Source organism: Mastigoproctus giganteus, chromosome 9 (genome assembly GCF_048544385.1).
Source record: "Mastigoproctus giganteus isolate SK-2022 chromosome 9, ASM4854438v1, whole genome shotgun sequence".
Lineage (NCBI taxonomy): Eukaryota > Metazoa > Arthropoda > Arachnida > Uropygi > Thelyphonidae > Mastigoproctus > Mastigoproctus giganteus.
Genome location: NC_143583.1, coordinates 64,322,704 through 64,346,067, shown reverse-complemented (window position 1 = coordinate 64,346,067; position 23,364 = coordinate 64,322,704). Strand labels below are relative to the sequence as shown.

The window sequence follows — 23,364 nt, the reverse complement described above, 5'->3', positions numbered from 1 at the left end:
TTATAAAATTTGTCGCTTTTGCATAACAAAATAATTAATTAAACTATTATAAATATTAATGAAAACTCTCCAGGAAAATAATATACTATAAATGTTAATGTGAAGAAATCAAACATTTCAATAAAATTTATATAAATAGCGAATTAATTATACGTTGAATGAAAAATAGTGATATTTTGATTCCAGGTGTTCCATCTCCATCTGTGACCTGGTGGAGAGATTCGTTACTACTAGATGACAGTTATTTACACACAACTCAGGGTAATGTGCGCAATGAATTGTTCATCCCTCTCCTACAAAGGGGAGATCTAATGGCTGTATTCACTTGCCAAGCAGCAAACACCAACCTCACTGTACCCACTTCAAGCACCGTAGCCCTAGATCTGAACTGTAAGTATCTGAAGGGTGCAGATATAGACTTCAGAACATCACTTATTTTGAAATTAAATATAAGGAATTTTTAGAAGTTTGTATCTGTTACAGTTAAAACTCGAAATCCCTTGCTTCTTACTAGGAAAATCTAGAAACGCCTAAGAGCATTCGACAAACTAGTTTTTTTCTAATAATAGCTATAAACCACTAAGCCTACTGGTAAAAACCTGAATCCAAGGTGTAACTCCTAGTATACTGACATTCTGCATTAAAAAACTGTTCTTACCGCGTACCTTTTAGTAAAAACTAGATCCTTCGAAATTTCAGTTAGCGGAATCCACAAGAACAATATAAAATGTAATAGATGAGTTTCATGTTCGGCTAGTAAAAAGAAGGTTAAACTTTAGCACAAGACCTTATCCGTAGATCTTTGCAACAGCAAATGATCGCCAGATTTAGCTCCAACCACTGCTTCGTGCTGATTGGCTGCTAATCACCACGATTTTGCGTTCTGCAATCGAGCAGAGCCAACAAGAATACAATAGAAAGGCCGGGAAAGCTCACCTTCGTTTGTAATAGAAGTTTTCTTAAAAGGAACGCGGTAAGTACTAATTTTTATTTTAATGTGAGTAAATACGAGTACTAGGAATTTCACTTTGGATTCAAGTTTTTACCAGCAGGCGCAGTGGTTTCCAGTTCTTACTAATAAAAATTAGTTTTGTCGAATGCCGTTAGGCGCTTCTAGTTTTAACTAGTATGAATTGGTAGTAACGGATTTCGGGTTTTTACGGTAACATACACACTTAAGTTGTTTGAATACTGTAATATGAAATAATACTTTATTATTCCATATTAGAGGAGAAAATAAATACTCATTGAATCATTCAGGTGATATTAGAAACAACTTAACCCTACTATGACCTCTAGCTCATTGTAAATTTCATTATGAGTAAAAAGTTTCTCGACTTCATTAATTTCCCTGGGCTTTTCGCCCATATGCGACTAATTCTAATCTGTACTTTAGTGATATAACTAATGTCTAGTGGGTTAATAATTATTACAAAGACCCAACTCGGGTCAATTCAAAGTAAAGCAAACCAAAAACGAATCTGTCAACTGAAGAGCAACCGTTTTGCCTCGTGGTGGGGACCTGCCATCACACCCTCACCACGAGTTATCGCCCCCACCATGAAGAGGTAGATCAGTACTATCTAAATCTTGCTCTCCTTTTAAATACAGATTTAAAAGGAGAGCAACATTTAAGTTTAAATTTACAGATTTAAATTTTTCACATAATCTGAAAGCATTCAATAAAACTCCCGACACTATCAAAGAGTTCTGGTAAGGTCTCTTCAGAGAAAGCAAGAGTCCTCTCTCGCTCCAGTACGAAAGCTCCTCGTAATAAGAATTGTGCTCTTGTGCAGGACGTTCTCCAGCTCCTCCACAAGAGCACAATTCTGAAAGCGATAAGCCCAACTGGCACAATTTGGACCTCAGGCCATGTCCCATCAGGACATGGCCAGCAGGCCGACAGCCCAAACTGTAACTATGACCGAAGCCTTTGGTTAACAGTTCGAACAGAGAGCAAGAAGGAGAATAACTGTTAGAAAAAAATCAGAATTATTCCACTGGACTTGCCAAATGGTCTCTAACTCATCACTGATGCGCCTCCGATCAAATGTTAAAACAGGCCATCAGCCATCCTCCCAACCGGGCACGACCGAAGACCCCCCCCCCAAATCTTTCTTGGAAGCTCTTCCTTTAAGGCATACAGCAGACAGGACCCACATTTTATTACAGAATAAAATGTGGGAATACCACAGTTTATTCTGTAATAAAAATTAACAACGTTTCGGAAGTCTTGCTAAATTCCTCAAGTTTTTATACTAATTAAAACTGCTGCCAAGACGCACAAAGATCAAATTTGAGACTTTGGTGCCGAGGCGGACCTGGTACCTTTACCGAAAATGAAAATTTTAATTTTTGATTTATATATTTGAAATGAACCACTGTTCTACCAGTGGATAATGCAAAATTAGTTTATGAATTAAGTACTTTGACCTAATTCCTAAAGTTTTCACAAAGGTGACGTTTCAGGAATCTTGCCGGATCACATCATCAGACCGTGCATCAGTCCTGTATGTGATGATGGGATCCAGCAAGGATCCTAAAACATCGCCTTTGTAAAAACTTTAGAAATTAGATCTAAGCGCTTAATTAATAAACTACTTTTGCATTATCCACTGGTAGAACAGCGGTTCATTTCAAAATTAATCCATGGATAATCACCACGTAGCGTCATTTCTAAATATTTTATTTTGTTGTAGACTAACATAAAGTATTCCTAACTTTCTGTACAATATACGGAATTTTCTAACTAGTCTAGAATAGACACGTTTTTTATACTGTTGTATACGAAACTTGGCTAAGTTTTCAAATCAAATTTTATATGAACTTGACGAAAAATGCAGATAATAGCAAAAAGCTAAATCTCTAAAAATGCAGATCTGCATTTTTAGATTTATTTATAATTGTTACCTCAGATCCATTCTCGAATGGACCCAGGTCTAATAATTTAATAAGATGAATAGCGAATTAATAATTATTAACTTAACATAATAATGAACTGCGGTCTAATTTTCATAAATTCTTATTTAAAATTGTCTAATAAAATAAAATAAATAAAACTTAATTAATTAATATTTAATATAATAATTATGAAGAATTTAATAATATATTAAAAATATTAGAAATAATTATAATCAAAAAGAACCATATTTAGCTGTGTTGTGACATGCAAAATTGATTTTCTTTGATAACAGAAATTGCATTCCTTCGTTTTATTTATTTTTGTTGTTTTCTTTTTCACCAACCGAACGCCTCTGCAGTGAAACCCCTAGACGTAAGAATCACAAGTCCGCAACATCCGCTGTCAGCCAGCAAGAAGGCGATGCTGGAATGTGAGTCGTCAGGATCCCGTCCAAGAGCTGTTATGTCGTGGTGGAAAGGAAGCAAAAAACTACAAACCGGAAATGACGTGGTTTCTGATAACGGCAATTTGACCCTAACCACCCTAACTTTTGTTCCGACACCTGAAGATAACGGAAAACGATTTGTTTGCAGGGCGGAAAACCCATCTTTTCCAGATAGCGCACTCGAAGATGAAAGAATTGTTAGTGTACATTGTAAGTGAATCGTAAATAGAAAGAAATAGTAAAATTGTGTACATCTAGTTATTCTATCTGTTATTATACTAAAAGGTTTATACAATTTTATAAAGTTTTATTGATCTGCAGATTGAAAATTATTATGAAATATGGAGTTCAGAAATGTGTACTCTAATTGTAGATCATATGTTGTCACTGTTCTTTAAGAAAGGTGGGAAGAAGTTTATCAAAATCAAAACTTCTGGACAAAATCTTCGACTATTGAAAAATTCTGGATATTTCTGCACTGTGCTGAACAATACAAGGCAATGATATGTTAGAGAATCTTCTTTTTCTCATGGGATTTTCGTTTCGGAAATGAGATTCTTCCTGTACGTGCGTGTGTTCGAAATCTCACATATTTTAATTATTTCAAAGAAACAGGAATAGCACAAGAAACTTTTTCTTAGTTATTACGCAAATATGAACCGTGGGTTCTTTCGGTGTGCAGACCGATAACTAATTAAATTTAGTTCTCAAAGGAATTCCTGCTTTTTCCAAGAAAACTTCTTTAGGCTTGTGTGCCAATAATAAGAAAAGATGCAATAAGAGCCCTGGTTATCTGAATTGTGTGTACACTATGCGTATATACATTGGGGTAATAAATATCACTGGATTAATGAACTTAGATATACTTACAAGCAAGGCTGCCAGTAGTGTTCTGCGTAGCATCTGTGATGTCGTGCCAGATGTTACTTCAGTTGGCAGAACTTCCTCGAAGGTTTCGTTGTAGTGTAAGAGAAGTAATTCAGTTGTTATCTGAATCATCAGACTAAAAAAAAAAAAATCCTACATGTGGCATTCATAAATGTCAAAAATTACCAAAGAAATTCGTTAGTTATTAGATTAACATAAAAGAACAAAACATTACTAGTGTTTACTTCTTATATTTGATGTTCTTAAATAGAATATTAAGTTCCTGTTAGTGAGCTTAAGGAGCTGTTTAATGTAACAGAAACAGTTAAAAATAATACATTCTCTTATTCACTCTTTTCTTAATCTGATGAAGAAATAAAAAACTCGCATTTTAGTTCTCTCTTTAAAGAATTATTTTCAAAGCCAAGTCAATTCAGTCAAAATACTCTTTGAGGATAATGACATTAGTTTTTCGTCTTTTTCGTTAAGACAATATTCTTCTAAAATGTCTTAAATTGTTTGCTATCCAAAGGACTAAAAAGCTAAGTCATAATTTCTGAAAGTTCAGGTATTGCCACCTTAATTACCAATCACTGACTGGAAGTGTAACCATTATCTATTAGAGAACAGAACTGTAACATTCTTTGCGTTCGAAGTTTGTATATGGAGAAATATTCTTTTAGACTCATTATTAGTGGTTCGCATAACAACTGTCATAGTACAATGACATAAATGGTACAATAACATAAATGGTATGGTTCATTTTATGACGTAATATTTGGATATTTGAAGGAGGAGTGGATAATTATGGTTTGAAACTTATGACATTTGTGGGGGTCGTTCTTGGTTATTATTGTGGGGGGTGTGGGTATTATTGTTTTTCTTGGTTGCCCTAATTTTCTTTATATTTTAATTATTATAATTTATCCCCTTTTTTATATGTATATCCCCGTAGTCCAATCCTCCCACTTAGCATCTGACTTGTTTGTTCTCAGAAGATTACCTGACTCGTAGGGGACCTTAATTATTTTAAGTATTTCTCCACAGGATTGGCTGAGTTTCGGAATGACAGACTCCAACACATGAATGTAAAATAAAACAATGTTTATTAACATATCATACAGAAATTAGCAATAGTATTTGGTCAAACTATATTTGGCTGGTGATTTGTTAATTCATTAACCTTTATATGTGTAAATATCTTGTTCAAACTCAATTGTTTCATCATCTGATATCCTATTCTAATACACATTATTATTCATTATGTCATGGTGTCTCTTCATGTTCTTTACAGGGACTTCAATAGGTCGTGTCATACATTTTACATAGATTCTTCCCACTCTTCTTATGAACAGTCTGTATAATAAACCAACAACTACCAGCCAATGAACTGGCTCACAAAAACCTTCAGAGTTCGTGTCTCAATTTGTAAAAAAAATTGCATTTATTCAATTAGACACCCTTTCTGCAATCAGGTCAACAGGAAATATTAATCAATTCAATTTAACATTACCCTTCTGAACAGTTAATCCTCTATACCTTTATAATATCACTTATTAATTAGCCCCTACTTAAATCAGAAATACTCCCCATAAATCAACTCATAATAAATTGAAATTTCAACCTTCAATTTCATACATATTATAAAAACCTTTCCCAACATTAAACAATTCTCAGTTAACTATCATACCCTCTCCTTCCAGCAAGCATTTATATGAGGAGCTTCACTTCAAATTATAGGCTGTGTCCGTCTTAAATACATTACCCCTTTATTCATATATTCATTACTTAAATATACACATTTTTCTCCTAAAGTCCTCTCCTTAATAAATTAAGTACACCTATTTCGGTAAACTCTCTAGCACTTACGTGTTTGGCCTGGAACTTCCCTCTCTGCTCGGCTTCCTTTCATATCGGTCATTCAGGTACTGGAATGCGGGGGCGCTCTTTTGGGGATCTCGGTGATTACGGTGTTTCCCTACCGGATACTGTACGGCTGGAATCAATCAGTGTCGCATACTCTTTATCGGTCAGCATTTCTTCTTCCGTGGATAGAGGGGTTTTCGAGTAGGTCAATGGTTCGACCACTCATTCGACTGGCTTCGCCTATATAATTCTCAGGGTGTGATTCTTCCTTCTTCCTCACTACGGCTTCCATGTTTACAGGTGAACATTCCTACTGGCTGTCGGGATATGCAGAATTTCTATCACTGCTTCCATCTACCTCAGGTCTGCAGCTGTCACCCAAATTAGACTACTGCTCTGCTTAGTATCGTTCTCCAACTTCTTCAATTCATTCTCCAGACCGCTCCGTGAACTTCTTCAGACTCCCCCGAAAACTGCTTCCGAATCTCACGAAAACCTTTCCACAATGCCCCGAAAACCTTTTCAGAATCTCCCTCTCAAAATTCCCTCTATTTTCTTCCTGGCCAATAGGAGATCTGCACATCGTTTTTCCTGTGTTCTCATTTGTCTCCCCTCCTCTTCCGTGGGCGGGTCTTCTTTACTCTTTGTGCCCCAACTTCCGTGGACCTCGAACATACCAGAACAATCCAGAAAGAGAAGCGGAAGTTCAGGTCAACTGAGAAGCGTCACAGCTCCTCCCGTGACCTCACGCGCGCACACCTGGTGACGTCGCCCACCTCTAATAGCGTTTCACCGTGAAATCTTTAAGAGGGCCAGCTTAAGCACTCTTGGCCCTTACTATGGTGCATCTGCCTCTGTCTTAATGGGGATTTGTCATGGTATATTACTTTCACTGACTCGTCAAAGAACTTCCATACAAACAAGCTACAACTACACAAGGAGTGACTGGAAGGTATTTTTGAATTCCAGCGCTACTTAACTCATGTTGTTTTTACCAGAAAACCACTATTCGTATTACAGTTAAATTCTCATAATATTTAACCATTTTTATTAATTAATGTAAGGACGGGTCCTTACACATTGTTATCAGGCTGTTTATCCCTTTGAGTAGCATAAAATTTCGATCAAAATAGAAACTGTCTTCAACTAACTTAAACAAAAAGATATGTTTCCATTTCCAAAGCTTCAAATGAATGAATCTTTTGTTGAATAACAATATTGATGTAAATGAAGACTCAAAATAGCCTGCAAAAAATATAAATAAACATACACCTCTGTAAAACTGGTGTTTTAAATGCAGGCATTGTAAACATCGTTAGCTTTTGTGTAAAAAAATATCACTGAAATATATGAATATTATTCTTTAGTAGATTTGTTTGGTTTGCTCGATGGAAAACGTATCTGAGTAAATTAGCCTCTAGGGAAGGTTGCATGGTTTTTGCCCCCTCCGTAAAACTCCGTAAAACATGATGCAAGAAATCAAACTTATAAAGCATCAAACAACAACAACAAAAAAATAATAATAATAAAATAAATCCTACATCACCTGTCCATTCCCTCCGCTAAATTCTCTAGTTCTTCCTTGAATTTATTCAAACTACCCACTTCCACAATAACAGATGAACATTTGTTCCAAACAACAACCATCAACGTGACATGCACGTTGATGGTATAGGTATTATTGGTGTATTGAACTGGTGTATTGAAATTCCCTTTTCATAAAAAGCAATGTCTAAAGACCTGATATGTTCTTTTGAAACAAATAAAATAAATATTTCGATAAAAGAAAGAAAAGAAAACATCGCAAAAACTGGCATGATGAAAAAAATATATAATAATTAATAATTTAAACATCCACTCGAACTAGTCTAGTCAGATCGGGAATGAAATATGAATTCCGTTCTGATATTTAATGAATCAAATAGCAAATTTTCTCCTTGGCAAATTAAGACCCTTGTTAGAGATGTTTGGTACTATCCGGAACCGCATATCTTAACATTTCTAACTCTGGCCAGAAGTAAGTTTTCAAAGATGTGAAGATAATTAACTCATCTTAAAGTGAGAGGTTCTGAAAGCCCTCAATGACTCAATTGGAAGTAGTCCTCGTTACTTGCTATCTATTTTGAGCAGTGATACCGCTATTTATTTTCGGTAATCCCTATATACTTTTTATAGAGATTGTCCCAAGAGCAAAATATTCAAGCAAAATAGGTCTTTGGTTAAAATGCTTATTAACGAACCTCGCAATCTCTACCGGTGTGTCGTTTAGCCGGGGGGAGGGGTTCAGAAGGCTTTATCATTGTCGTCTTTCTCACTCGCATGAAATTACCTCTTCAATAGTACCTGGAACACAACATAAGCATAAATTTCTGAGTGACCCTTGTTATGAGAGATCGTCAAAAAGTTCTTATAGTAGGGTATACAAAATGTATTAAATAAAGCATAGAATAGATTATGTTATTGTTATATTATCATTATTATCCGCTTTCTTCTCCTGGTGGATTTTTTCTCACCCCCGCGACGGGTACTGTTACCAGATGCATGGTATGATTGTTATGTCCAGTATTATTATTGGGCGAGGAACTCTCTGACTGTCCTACAGGTGTCCTTCAGGATCGCGGCTTTCTGGAGTTCCATGTAAGTGTTCTCTGCAAAGCCTATTGTTGCTAGATTCTTATTAAAGCTTTTTGGTTGACACGGTGATTGGGATGGTTTTTACTTGTTCCAGATGATATGCCACATTTCTTTTACTTCCTGTCTTAGGGCTATGTATTCCTGATATTTTCTCGAATGGATTTTCTGTCAATCAAACAGGTAGCCATTTCCTTCTTGTCAATGAGGATTACGTCTGGTCTGTTGTTCACGATCGTCTTGTCCCTAGACTTGAATTCTTTTGATCTCTGAACAACTTCAGAGATCAAAAGAATTCAAGTTCAGGATGGCTGGTAGGTGACACAGGAAACAGTTCAGCAAGGGTTTGTTGAATTATCCAGTATAGTGCATCTGCATTCTTCTGCTGAAGACGTCGTTGGTTAAGATTTGAAGGGCTTGAAAGTTAGTCTTAATTTCTATTAACGCTTTGAGATTGTCTTCTGAGAAGTTCTGAACCTTATTTTTAAGTGTTGACTTTGTTCTTCGTTGTTGGGACAGGACAATAGGATGTGGTTGCAGGATTCCTCTTCCCCACAGCATCAATAAGGATTTGTCACAAGTCCGAATTGGAAAAGTTTCGCTTTAAGAGCGCCATGTTCTGTTAGGATGTAGGATGTGCTCATGGATGGATAGAACCAATTACAATGTGGCTTATTCATGGCAAAGGTTACATCCCGGATGAAAAGTCTGGTGACCTGTCCAGTGGGACTTTCATCCCATCTAACCTGCCAAAGGGAGAGGAGTTTATTCCATAGGTTTATTTTTTTTCTGTTTGATGTTTGTAGCAGGGTTGTAGTCTAGTCCAAGGAGTGAGGTTGATAGGTCTTTTTTGAGTTTGTAGATGTAGCCTCTATAAGCTATATATAGGTCCAGGGGAGGGGCCCCGATACAACTTGCAGTGCATTAGTTGAGGTTGTTCTTGGTACTCAATGTGTCGCAAAGAGCATGGTTCTTTGCATGGAAAGGAATTTGGGCCGGATTTTATTGTTAATGACCCTATGGAGACAGACCCGAGCAGCATAGGAGGCAATTGGCAAGAACACAGCTTTATAGTAGAAAGATAAGGGTTTTTGGTGAGTCCACAGTCCGAACGGGAGATCCTAATGACGGCTGCGGGAAGGCTTTCTTTTCGTTTTCTAAACTGTTCACGGTGGTTGGAAACAGACTGTCATCCAATATGATGCCAAGATGTTTAGTTTGTGCAACATATGTAATTTTCTTCCCGTGAATGAGCACTTTGGGGGGACTGTGGTAATCCAACCTGTTTTTGAAGCTTTGTTTTTGTGTTTGATATTTATAATTTATTTGTGAGGGTCCAGCTTACAAGGTCATCCAGAATAATCTTTGCTCGTTCCTCAAGGGTCCTCCTGGACCTACCTGCAATGCAAATAACCAAGTCGACTGCATAGGTGAAATTGACGCAGTTGTCAAAACTTCTGGTGAGCCACTGGGCAGATATAAAGACCACTCCACAGGAGTGGTCTTTATATCTTTATTGCAGGCAGTGAATGGTTACATGATTACCTGAAGCAATAATACCCACAACAGCGACAATGCCGGGGGTTCTAGCAGTAACCCCTGTGGGCAACGTCTGTTTATAAATTTTGAATATAACAGGTGTTGGGCAGTGACCTGAACTGTTCTGTTACTGAAGTAGGATCATATGACTTTGTTAAGATATTGATTGCAGTTTGCCAGTATAAGGGACCTGAGGGCACTCTCTCACCAAAGGGTATCAAAGGCACCCTCAAAATCCACAAAGATGGCCATCTCAGACTGCTGTGGAATGTGTACAGTGTTCTACAAGGGTTGCAATGCATCTTCCGCGAGAGTATCCTTTCTTGAAAACATACTGCAAGTGGGATGAAAGGTTTTGTGAGTTTAGGACAGTTTGGATTCTGGGACCAATCATTCTTTCAAACAACTTTCCCATGTTGGCTAACAGAGAAATTGGGCGGTACCCTTTGGGTCAGTATTAGTTTTTCCTGGTTTTTGAATAATTTTGAGTAGTGCCTGCTTCCAGAAATTGGGGAATATACCTTCCAAGAGGCACTTGTAAAGACTTTACAAAATATTAGGGTAGAGCTCATGAAATCTTGTGATGACTGCATTTTCTACCAGGCGGCCATTTTTAGGATACTTTTTTTTAGGATTCAACTTGGCCACTGCAGCACCAAGTTCAACAGCAGTGAAAAGTCCAGGGTACCTTGATAAGTGGTACTGTCTGCTCGAATTTGATGCATATTGTCAAGATTGGGATCATCTTCGGGAAAGATGTGTTCAATGATTTTTCTCAACTGGTGAGTGCCAGTCATATGTGTCACTGTTTTGATATTGCACTGTGTTGGGTAGAAAATTTTGTTCCCACATATCTTGTATATGAGCCCCCAGGGGCCTGTGTTCTCTACTTGGGAAACCAATTGTCTCCAAGACCTTAATTTGTTCTCTGCGATGGCTTTATGGTAGATTTTTCGCTTGTCCTTGTACTCTAGCTTGAAATCATTAACGTCAGGATCAGGCCAGTGCCTGCGCTGTTGAAAGGTTCTCCGTGACTCGTGTGTTTGCTTTCTGAGATCGATAAGTTCCTATGTCCACCAGGGATTATGAGGAGTGCGGACTTTGTTTCGTTTGGCAGCACATTCAGTGGCTCGCAGACATAACACTATACTAATATCTGGCCATTTTACAGAGTTCTGTATTCATCACATTGTACCACGGCGGAGTTGGACTAATGTTTAGGTGCCGCTGTACATAAGACACAACACATGTCTACATAAGGAAGTAGTTTCAGGAGACAGGAACCATTACAAGAAGAGCTGGCCAAGGTCGCCCTAGGGCTACGTCAACCAGAACAGACCGCTATCTGGCTTTAACAGCAAGACGAAACCCTACGAAGTTCTGTCATCAACTGTCCCTTGAGTTTGCTGTGGCCACAGGTGAAAACATTTCCAACCGGACTGTGGCATCAATCAAGACTCAATTCAAGTGAACTCAAGGCAAGGAATTTAAGTAGTTACTTAAGGTAACTACTTAAATAACGCAGTGTTTCAGTTTTTTCACCTAGACAGAAATTTTAATTATTATGGAGAAAGAGTATGGAAAGATTTCCTTAATATCATTAAAGTAATCGCATGGAAATGTTTCCTTAAGGTAAAGAATTCAGTATCAGAATAAACGAATGTACTGCATGCAGTTTGACTGAAGCTATGGCAGGGTTGACTTCAGTCTGTTTTTCTAGGTGGGGGGAATATAACCATGTTGATATAGGCGATTGACACTAACTTAATTAATATCATAAAACACACAGTATTTATTATTTACTCAATTTGAATTGTACACCTTCACCCCGCCGTCAGTGGGGGATTTGTTCCAATTATTCATGCTCTGGAGTGGCGGTGAGGATTGTACCGACCACCCCCATTTTTATGCTTCATTTTTGGCTAAAATCTGAAAACAATAAATAATATCGAGTTACAAACACCACCAAAAAAAATCTAAAATTAATCCATAAATTTCAACAAAAAAATTATCCCATTTAATGGTCCGTCCCGTACAGCGTTTTGCTTTTATGGACCATTACTCCGTGACTAGTGCACCATGTAGAACATACACAGGCAACTTATGACCGAAAATTGAATTTTTACAAGTGCCTGAGTCCTCCATAAACATATTATGGCTTACATTATGGTCGTTTGAAGGCATAATAGTGTAGGAATTATGAAGAAAGACACACTTCTCTGCATGCATTCATTGGAAAGACATTTTTAATGAGGGTTAACTAAAATTAATTTCTTAGCCTCACTTCGCACTCGTAATTTTAGCATTAGCATTAGCATTAGTAGAGGCATTTGATGCAAGAAAGCAAGCTTATGCAGCATCAGCCAAAAAAAAAAAAAAAAACCACTTCCACTTCACCCCTCTGTTCGTTCAAAATACCTGTCCAGCTGAGCCTTAAACTTCACCCCTCTGTTCGTTCAAAATACCTGTCCAGCTGAGCCTTAAACTTACTTAGGCTATCAACCTCCACCACAAGGGATGAAAACAGACCTAGTGTCTAAGTCTGTTCCACCAACCAACCACCCGCTGGCTAAAGGCAAATTTCCGCACGTCTATCCTACATCTGTCTTTCCTCAATTTGAATTTATGCCCTCTCAGGTGATTTTTCTGAGCTAGAGGAAGAATCCCATCAGCATTGAGCATGCTTAAACCATTCAAGGCTTTATACACCTCTATCAGATCACCTCGCTGGTGCCTAGTCTCCAGACACTGCAATTTGCAAAACTTAAGCCTTTCTTCGTAAGAGCACCCCTTTGTTCCATTCACTAATCTTGTTGCCCTTCTCTGTACTCGCTCCAGCAGCTCCACATCCCTCCTGAAATGAGGCCTCCAGACCTGTATACAGTACTCTAGGTGTGGCATGACCATTGCCTTATACAATGGAATAATCACCTCCTTATCCCTGCTGGAAAAATTCCTGTATATCATTGACAATACTCCATGAGCTACTCTTGCAGCCCGTCTGCACTGCTCAGAGAACTTCATATCTGCCTGCACAACCACCCCCAAGTCCCTTTCATTCTCTACCACTGTCAGTGTAGTACCACAGAGTTGATACGTTGCTCTGGGGTTGCTGTTTCCCATGTGTAGTACTTTACATTTGTCAATGTTAAACTTCATTTGCCACCTCTCAGCCCATCTGCTCAACCTTTCCAGATCCTGTTGCAGCAGCATAGTGTCAGTAGTGTCCTTGACAACCCTGCCAACCTTTGTATCGTCTGAAAACTTGGACATTAAGCTTGATATACCATCATCAATATCATTTATAAATACAGAAAACAATAATGGACCCAAAACTGAGCCCTGAGGGACTCCACTAATAACATTAGTCCACGATGAGCAGTGTCCATTGATTACCACTCTCTGTCTTCTCCCCCTCAACCACCCCTTTATCCATAGCAGCAATTTGCCTCCAATGTCACACTGTTCCAATTTGTGTAGCAGTCTTCCATGTGCAACAGTATCAAAAGCCTTTCTAAGATCCAAGTATATAATATCAAAGTTATTCCCTGCATCCAGTTCTTTTGTGACTGTATCATAGTATCCAATCAAGTTGGTCAGGCAAGACTTCCCCTTAACAAAACCATGCTGTGTCTGAGCTATAACTGAAGTCTTGTCTAAATGATCCTGCGGTGCTTCTTTAACCAGTGCCTCCATTAATTTTCCTGGAACAGAAGTTAAACTCACAGGTCTATAATTACTTGTGTCGACCTTTGATCCTCTTTTGTGAATTGGGGTCACATTTGCACATTTCCAGTCTATGGGTACCTCCCCTGAGTCCAAGGAAGCTCTCATAATTATGGCTAAGGGTTTGCTTACTTCCTTTGCTGCCTCCTTTAATATAACTGGATAGATCCCATCCACCCACCTCGGGTGCCTTTCTTGTGTTTATCTTCAACAGTTTCTCCTCCACTTTACTCCCAGTTATTTCAAGATTCTGTAGCTTACTGCTAGAGTTGAATACACATCTGGCATTCCCCTTGCTGAATAACTCCTCATGTGTGAATGTCGATGCAAAACATTCATTTAGTTTGTTAGCTACCTGAGCAGGATCATCAACAGTTGACCCATCAATATCAAGTGGACCAATCTGATTCATCCCCTTCCTTCTAGAGTTTACATAAGTAAAGAACTCTTTGATGTTTTTCTTTGCATCCCTTGCCAAGGATTTCTCGTAATCTGCCTTCGCCTGGCTAACCTCCTTTGTAACTTGGTTGCATATCAACTTGTATCTATCATAGGCTTCTGTGTCATGTGTTAATTTGTAAGTATCCCATGCATTTTTCTTCTCTGCCATATGCCTCATTAGTTCATCTGACATCCATTTTGGCCTAAACCTTAAACAATATTTCTTAGTTGGTATGTAAAGCCTAGTAGCTTCCAAGATAAGTTCTTTGAATGCTTCCCATTTTGAATTTGCTGTTGGTAACATCATCAGTTGGTCCCACTGTATAGAATTTAAATACTGTCTCCGTCCATCGTAGTCGCCTTTACGGAAGCAATAACCCTTCCCTTTACCCCTAATGGTAGTTACCTCTTTGAGTAAATCCCACTTCAGCACACTGTGATCACTGCCACCTAGTGGTTCATTTATCTGCAGATTCTTAATGCATGAAGAATCACTGTTGATAATCAAATCAAGAGTATTACTCCCTCTAGTTGCCTCCCGAACATGCTGATGTAGAAAACAATCATCCAATAAATCCACAAAAGCCCTGCTAGTGTGTGAGTAACCAGCCCCCAAATTCCAGTCAATATCTGGGAAATTAAAATCTCCCATTATAAGAATCTCTGATTTACTGGTCCACTCTATTTCCCTGTACAGTTCCTTATTATACTCATCAGATTCCTACCCTCAATTTTGATCTCCCAATGCTTATGTCACACCAAACTGACTAAACACTGCACTGTCCAGCGATGTCGACTGGCTTCACTTCCTTGGTTTTTATGTGTTTCTTAACTAATAGCATAACCCCTCCCCCCTTCCTATCCTGTCTATCCTTTCTGTAGACGTTGTACTCCCCAAATTGCAGTTCTGCATCCCTTATATCTGTGTGACACCACGTCTCTGATATCCCAACAATATCTGCCTTTGATGTTTTGAGCAATACCTCAAATTCATCAAATTTATTTACTAAACTCCTAGCATTGGTGTACACGCAAGTACACCTGCAGCTGTTTCTATTCTTAGCTACCCTAACACAGCCCATGTGTTTACTTGTACCGCAATGGCTCCCAGCAGTCTCTGAAATATCATGCATCTTGTTTTTCAGGCTTCTGCTCATTCCAATAGAAGCAGTGCAAGAATCTCTTTCACCTCTGCCAGTGGCTACTGTCAATCTATTGGTCTTTGTTCCCCCCCCCAAGCTAGCAGTTTTCCGACCCACCTAACACTGCCTCGATAGGATCAGCAAATATTCTTGCACCCTTTCTATTTAAGTGTATCCCATCCCTGTAGAAGCAATCTCTCCTGTTAACAAGTACAGTCCAGGCTGAAAAAAATTCTACCCCTTGAGCCTTGCACAATCTTTCCAGGGCCGAATTGATCGACAAGGCTCTCATCATATACTCCCTCCTATCCTATTTTGAAGTAATATTCAAAGCTTGGAAGGAACGGAAACTCTGTTCCTGTTCTTCATTACATATATCGGTAATGTCCTGTACCCATTAGCCATATTATATGCTATTACCCTGTTGAGTGATATAAAATTTCTTTTCGTAAAATTTCCAGGTAAAATTTAGAACAGGATCTACCTTCCAAAATGGCGAAAAGAAGAGGAAGAAGGCCGTGATTGACATGACTAGCCCGTTATGGTGTTACGGTGTTTATCCCCCGCCCTTTGCCGATGTTTTAAAATCGGGAACTCGTTTTGCTATTTTAAAACAGCGGGAGGGGGGGAATAAACACCCTATGACTGAGGTAGTCTGGAGGGGGAACCCTATTCTAAAAATCAGCCAAAGGTCCTGACAGTACTGTACGACATTTATTAATCCGACACCAACAGAAAGTTACACCGTTTGAAAAAGTTCTACGGTTCGTATTCCATCGCTAAATGGAATCGAGGCTGTGGTTATTCGGTTTTTATTATTTATTATTATTATTAGCCATATGGTTCAAGGAAGCCTGAAGCTTATGCTGAACCAGCAAAAAAAAAAATTCCCCGAGTTACCCTGAGAGAGAGAGAGAATAAAAAGTAGAAAGGAATCATCAAGAAAGAGAACAATGATGATATCCAGCTCAGGACCCTGGGAGTGCCAAGCCCATACTCACCAGATGTGAGCCCCCGGGGTTGTTTGGAAAAGAACTGTAGAGCTTCAAATAACTGGGTTTTTTTCCCTGCGTTGTACACGCAATTTAGACAGCTAGACAAACGAAGTACAGTATATCTCGAGGACTATGCAATGTAACGACGTCGGGTGACCTGGGTTGGCTCACTGCCTGCCGTAAACAATCCAGCAAATCATAGTTGCTATCTGCGAATTATACTTCCTGTTAGAGCCCACCTTCCTGTGGCCCGTTAGCTCAGTTGGTTAGAGCGTCGTGCTAATAACGCGAAGGTCGTGGGTTCAATCCCCCCACGGGCCAGACTGTTTATTTTTCATACTTGCCTTAAATAAAGTTGAAAAGCAAATAAAATCCAACCCCAGGAAGCAAAAAAACATTTTTTTTTACTTGTTTTGTTTTCAAGAATAAAAACATTGAATTCGTTTTTAAAGCACACTTCCAATAAGATTATTAAACAAATTAAAATAGTAACGAGTTAGTTATTACGTAGAGGTGTTCATATTTGCATTTAAAAACCCTATACATGAACACAATAATTGAAGAAGATTTTTTAAATTAAATAATTGATTAAACAGATGTTAAATTAATTATGTCAGAAGTTTTTGTCTCTTTAACCATGTTATTCAGGGGACCATTAAGCTAAGCATAAATACTTAAGGTCATTTCCAAAGATTCTGTGTTTCAGAGAAGTGAATCCCTGTGATCTCACCGCTTGAAATAAAGTAAATAAATCACACTGTAAATGTATTGTAATATACAATGTATTTAAAATATACGCTTTTCATTAGTGAACTTATCAATATTTTGCAGTAGGAGTTTCGCATAACGCTTTATAATTGAACATTATTAAACACGTTCCTTTACTGTATACAAAACTAATGTACAAGTTAGTGCAATTGCATCATTTCAGTACATAGACAACTACTTAAGTGGTTATAAATTGGCATCATTAAGTATATCTCATATCATGAATAAGTAACCTGAGGCTATAGCCCTAAACTATATCGTAATCTGTATACAAAACATTAAAATTTAGCACATTAGGTATAATGTGAATTATACTTCCTGTAAGATCACTTGCTTCAACGGCCCATTAGCTCAGTTGGTTAGAGCGTCGTGCTAATAACGCGAAGGTCGTGGGTTCGATCCCCCCATGGGCCAAGTAGTTTTTTTTCTTCTTTGTTCTTTTAGAACTATAGATTAAGATAATTTTTTTTCAAGCGAGCAATTTTTTTTTTTTTTTTTTTCTTTTCTCTTTGTCTTTTAAACTATAGATTAGGATAATTTTTTCAAGCGACATCTTGTATCCTCTACCTGATATTCTCCAAAATCAATGTTCATTTCATTGACAAATCTTAATGTGTGGGCTGGGAACATATTACTCAAACAGCCCAGCTCATCAAGAGAGGGACGTATTTGTGCTTTTGTTAGTCAGTAATTCTTCTTTTGGATTCTTCTGGTCTTGGATTCCCTAATGAGTCTGTGGATGTCAGAAGGAGCAGGTCTTCCCGTTATAAGTTTAGCGAGGGCGTTCTCAGTAATAATTATAAGCATCCATGGGATTGTTTTCAATAGTTGTTGTTGTAGAATTTTAGGAACATCAACGAATAAGACCATATTGCTCCGTATATACTGTCTGTAAATTACGTGTGTTCTGTGGTTGATTTTCTGTTTTGCTAAACGAAAAACCCCAGTTTCCAGGAGAAAAACCATGCTACCCTCGCCTTAGTTAGAATAATTCAGCCACATTGTGAAAAAAGCCCATAAAAATTCCTCCCGTCATTGACGGTACCCAAACTCGAATCCATCGTAATATCCGATACTAGAGAGCAACAAGGGTGATGCGTATAGTGTTGACAGAACCCCTGACGAGGCAGAGGAGACAAGGCTTTCCAAGTCTCAATAAACGAAATCCTCATGGAGAGAAAGTTGTAAGAAGAGGAGGAAAGGGATAGGAAGTTGGATTAGGATAGAACCGTGAATGTGAGGATGATGGGATAAAAAGGGAAACTGAAAAACTTGCGAAAGGAAATAGGCAGGTGTTCTGCTAAGATTTTTTTAACCCCACGGTTTCACATCTGGTGAGTATGGATTTGGCACACCCAGGGTCCTGAGCTTGATATCATCATTCTTCTCTTTCTTGGTGATTCAATTCTACTCTCTCTCTCTCTCTCGCTCTCTCTCTCTCTCTCTCTCTCTCTCTCTCTCTCTCTCTCTCTCTCTCTCTCTCTCTCTCTCTCAGGGTAACTCGGGATTTTTTTTTGGCTGATGCAGCATAAGCCTCGGGAATCCTTGCACCATAAGGCTAATAATAATAATAATAATAATAATAATAATAATAAATAAATAATAATAAATTGGATGTGGTAAGGTTGTGTGAGACTAGATGGGAAGGGGAAGGAAGAGGGGACTTCGGAAGTCAGGATTTCAAATTTTCATATTCTGGGGGCGAACAAAGAGAGAGAGGTAGATGAAATGGTGTTGCAATTAATGTTGATTAAAGAAGTTAGGGAATGTGTGAATGAGGCTGACTACTTAATTGTAGGTGGATATAACTTCGCAACTGTGATGGCTTGTTGTATTACCTGGGTGCCTGCCCGCCCACTGATGATGAAGCCCAATAGATTCGAAACGATCGTCTGGTTGGTGGTACCGCTGAAAATAAATAACAGTAGTCTTCTCTACTAGAGAAGAGTTATTTATTTGAAGTAATGCAATAGCAGCTATCTCGCTGTGAAGGCAACCACAATATGAGACACAATTAAACGATGCCCTCTACGCTACATACGTAGTTCAAGTTTATGGGTTAACTATGGTGTATTTACACCGATACTTATATACTTAAATTTAACAAAACAAAAGTAAACGTGATTTTTTATTTCACCTTTATGAAATATAAAAAAAAACAATAAAAGATCGTATGAAATAAAATTTAAACTGTAAATCCAAACTGAATTTAAAAAGAAAGAATGATAAAAGCATGAAATAAGAACTGGCCACCAGGGCTGTACTGTACCGTACCAGTTCTGTACCGTAACATTGTCTACGTGATCGAGATACATTAAAAAAACACATGCTATATAAAACAAACTTTGTTTTTATATAAAATTTATAAAAATTCTATAGAATTTTTTAAAAAAGTATATAAAAACAAAGCTATTTGATGCATATTACATAATAGTGCAAGTAATGATCAACGTGCTAACAGTGTATTCCATACAACAGTGTTTCTCAAAGGGTGTGCCGCGTCACATTAGTGTGCCGCAAAATTTTCCAAGTGTGCCGCGAAATTTAGAAATTTCTTCTTCTATGACTACGTAGGTGTGCCGCGAAATTTTTCTTCTTTGGAAAATGTGCCACGAGAGTAAAAAGATTGAGAAACACTGCCATACAATATACTACTATCAAAATAAAAAATTTCAATTTCATCACGTCAACTCAAAATGCAATGCTTTACCATCATTATTTTTATATAATTTATATTCATGTTCGAACCTTTTTCACAAGTAGACTAAATAAAATTCCTTTAATTACTAATATACTTCTTGATTTCTTTTTTTCTGTTGCAGATGTTCCAGAACTGCGTTTAGCCCTAGGTGCCAATATACAGTACACGGCTATAAAAGAAGGCAGCGATGTCTACTTCGACTGTAACATACGGGCAACTCCTTGGATTAAGGAAATGGAATGGAGATTTGAAAATAGACCACTGCATGGTAATAAAAGCGCCGGTATCATCATCAGCAACCAGTCGCTCGTACTGCAGAGCGTAAAAAAACAACACCGCGGAAAATACCAGTGCGTAGCTACAAACAGTGAAGGAGAGGGCAAAAGCGAAGAGGTTCTACTAGATGTTCAGTGTGAGTAGCGACTGCTAAACTATATTGAGAGATTAAATGAGAAAAGCATCTCAAGAAAGTGTTTTTGTTAGAAATTCGCCATTCAAAGTGATCGCGAATATAATATCAAGTAGGAGGGATGAATCTTTATAAAAACGATTTGTTCAACGCTCTGGTTTATTCTATGTGGGTACGTGCGCTTTCAGATAGTGTCCTGAAAAATACAGTGTTTTTTTTTTTTTTTCCATTCTAGAAAGTTGCGTTTTATATTACATTCCAAAGATATTTAACGTCGCATGCTTCGAAAACTACTACTATTGAGATTTTGCTATCATAGAAAAGTCGATCTTTGGATTTACTCACATGTATCGTGTGATGAAAAGATTTCTGGCTAGGCTTTTTCTCAAATCCATGATAAATAAGTCTGATCGATGGACGGCATTTTTACAATTCTGCATGATCCTTTTACCTAATTATGAGAGGGTGTTTCTTTGAACTACGTTTAGAGAATGCGTTTTCTTCAGGAAACGCTTTTCTTCGTTTTCTTCTAACCAAACAACAAGGTCATTTTCATTTAATCAAACTAAACCAATGGCTACCTGAGCCGTAGCTCATCTGCCACTTACAATCATAACTGTTTTATTTGTTAACAACCTTGGTCAATCAATTTAACAAAACAACAAACAATTACAAAAGTCTAACTTGACTAATGACAAAATCAAAAGATAACACAACCTTTAGCCTCGCGGCGGAGTCGGCATCTCCGCCCCCACCACGAGTTTCCGTCCCCACCACGAGGAGGTAGGTTGCCCTATCTAGTGAAACACGGTCTGGTACCTGCCAGACTAAATAATAATAACAATTGATCTTTCATAATTCATAATAACAATTGATCATACAGTACTCACACCGGTCCAGTTCCTGCGAACCCCAACACTGACGTTACTGTGACCGACGACCCCCAGTCACCACCGGGAGAAGTCTTCCTACAATTGCTAAGAATGGGGTACCCCGACATGATACCAACTAATCCTGTTCAGTTCTTCTCTTTAAAGTATCAACCGCCTTTAAATATTCTGGACAAGTTCGATCGTTAGCACCATGTGCAGAGGGCACCTTCCTCCTCCAGCAATTTACACATTTTGGAGCATCCGCTCTTTGTGTACAAGACTTAAAGGTATGACCACTCCCGGCACAGTGACTGCAGAACTCGCCCGCATCACAGTACCGGGCCACATGGCCATACGCCATACATTTATAACATTTATAACACAACTCCCGAACTCGGTGTGAGCTCCAATTCAAAAACACTCTTGAATATTTTAAAAGGTATCTCCTTACACGTGGGGAAACCTCCACCACTACATTGTACCCGGGAGAATTCCTTGCCTTATTTTTAGCGAGTATTTTTATCTCGGAAAGAATTTGGGCTTTATTGACAAATCCGTCAACCAAATTTCTTTCCCACAATTCATTTTTTAGGGACTCTCGATCTACATCTGAATCAATATCAAAAATTACTAATCTTGGCAATCGACGAAGGGGCCTTTCAACCTCCATCCCAAGCTTTTGTACCTCCGTACACTCTTCAATTTTCTTGGCGTCGACTTCAGAAGCAGTTTCGATCATTACCCTTTTATTTCTTATAGGTCGAACTGATACTATCTTGACGTCAGTTAAGACAGGGGCAACTCGTCCCATTAACTCACTCTTAACTTGGTCACTAGTACTATATTTGTCCGCCTTTGCCTTCACTATAATCATTTTATTCTTGGACTTTACCTCACTGGAACTGACAGCCTCTGCATATGATCTTTGAACAGCCACTTCTTTTTCTTTCTGTTCCATCAAAGTGTTCAACTTGGTCTCAAGGAACACATTTCGAACAGTCAAGGACTGCACCAACTCAGCCATCTTGTCCCAGTATCCCATTACAATATCTAGATCGTGTACACTTGGCTTTTTTAAAGCCGATACAAAAAACCTTAATTTACTTCTATATTGATCCAAATTCTTCAAGGTGGTAAGTTCTAACATACACCGTGCAAACTCCAAGGACTTCTCCTCTGAATCTAAAGGTGTCTTCTGTCTTGAACTCTTCCCATCTGGAATTCTTTTCTTTTCAGGTGGTCTACTCGAGACCTCTCCTATAACTTCTTCAACTGACGACTCCGAGCTTTCCTCCGAAGATTCTTCTGATTCTTCCACTGGAGGGGCCGGAATCTTTTTCCTAGTTCTTGGCATTATGCTCTAGTACTTTCTTAACCAATCACAAAATTTTTGATTACACGAAATTACAAAAAGAACCAGTCCTAAACAAGCTCTATCTGCCAGCTGAGGGAACAATCACCTCAGCTGCCCAGCCCAGACCACTTGGAGGAAGAGCCTCTTCAAACAATTTGTTGTTCAGGGATCCAAATAAACAGCCGCACTATCACAAGATCAAACAAGTCGCAATGATAAAGTTTTGACCAACTAATCAACAAATCATTTGGCACCTGGGCCAAACAACAAGGTCAGAAAATATTTGAAACATATAAAGAATCTATCAAAATACAATGAATTCTGATCCCAGATTTTGGAGCACTAATAGAAATTTGCATCGCTCTGATAGTTGTTGTTGTAGTAGAATTTTGGGAGCGACAACGACTAAGGCCATATTGCTCCGTATATATTATCTGTAAATTGCGTGTGTTCTATCGTGTGTTCTGCTTTCTGGACGAAAAACCAGAGTCCAAGAGGAAAGAGCCATGCTACCCTCGCCTGAGACCGACCTGAGATCGCCTGAGACTCAGCCACGTTGTGAAAAAGGCCCATAAAAATTCATCAGGTCATTGACAGGACTCAAACTCAGATCTTTACCGCCCGGGTGGGGGAAGGACGGCGATTCTAACAACCGTGCTACGCACGAGGACAGCTCTGAGACATTTTTAAACAACACTCAAAACGT

At 38.4% G+C, this 23,364-nt stretch overlaps 1 protein-coding gene and 2 non-coding genes across 3 annotated transcripts in view; all 3 read left to right on the top strand.

Moving 5' to 3' along the window:
* LOC150080290 (synaptogenesis protein syg-2-like) overlaps nt 1–23,364 on the top strand; it is a 266,638-nt gene that overhangs the window by 216,973 nt on the left and 26,301 nt on the right. The window contains exons 4-6 of the mRNA XM_090381296.1: nt 187–390; nt 3,261–3,557; nt 20,145–20,435. Coding sequence (XP_090237422.1) covers nt 187–390; nt 3,261–3,557; nt 20,145–20,435 — 792 coding nt within the window. The remainder of the gene's footprint in view (nt 1–186; nt 391–3,260; nt 3,558–20,144; nt 20,436–23,364) is intronic.
* On the top strand, nt 16,802–16,875 carry TRNAI-AAU (transfer RNA isoleucine (anticodon AAU)). Its single transcript has one exon. It is a non-coding gene; the product is annotated as a tRNA-Ile (tRNA).
* TRNAI-AAU (transfer RNA isoleucine (anticodon AAU)) lies at nt 17,663–17,736 on the top strand. Its single transcript has one exon. It is a non-coding gene; the product is annotated as a tRNA-Ile (tRNA).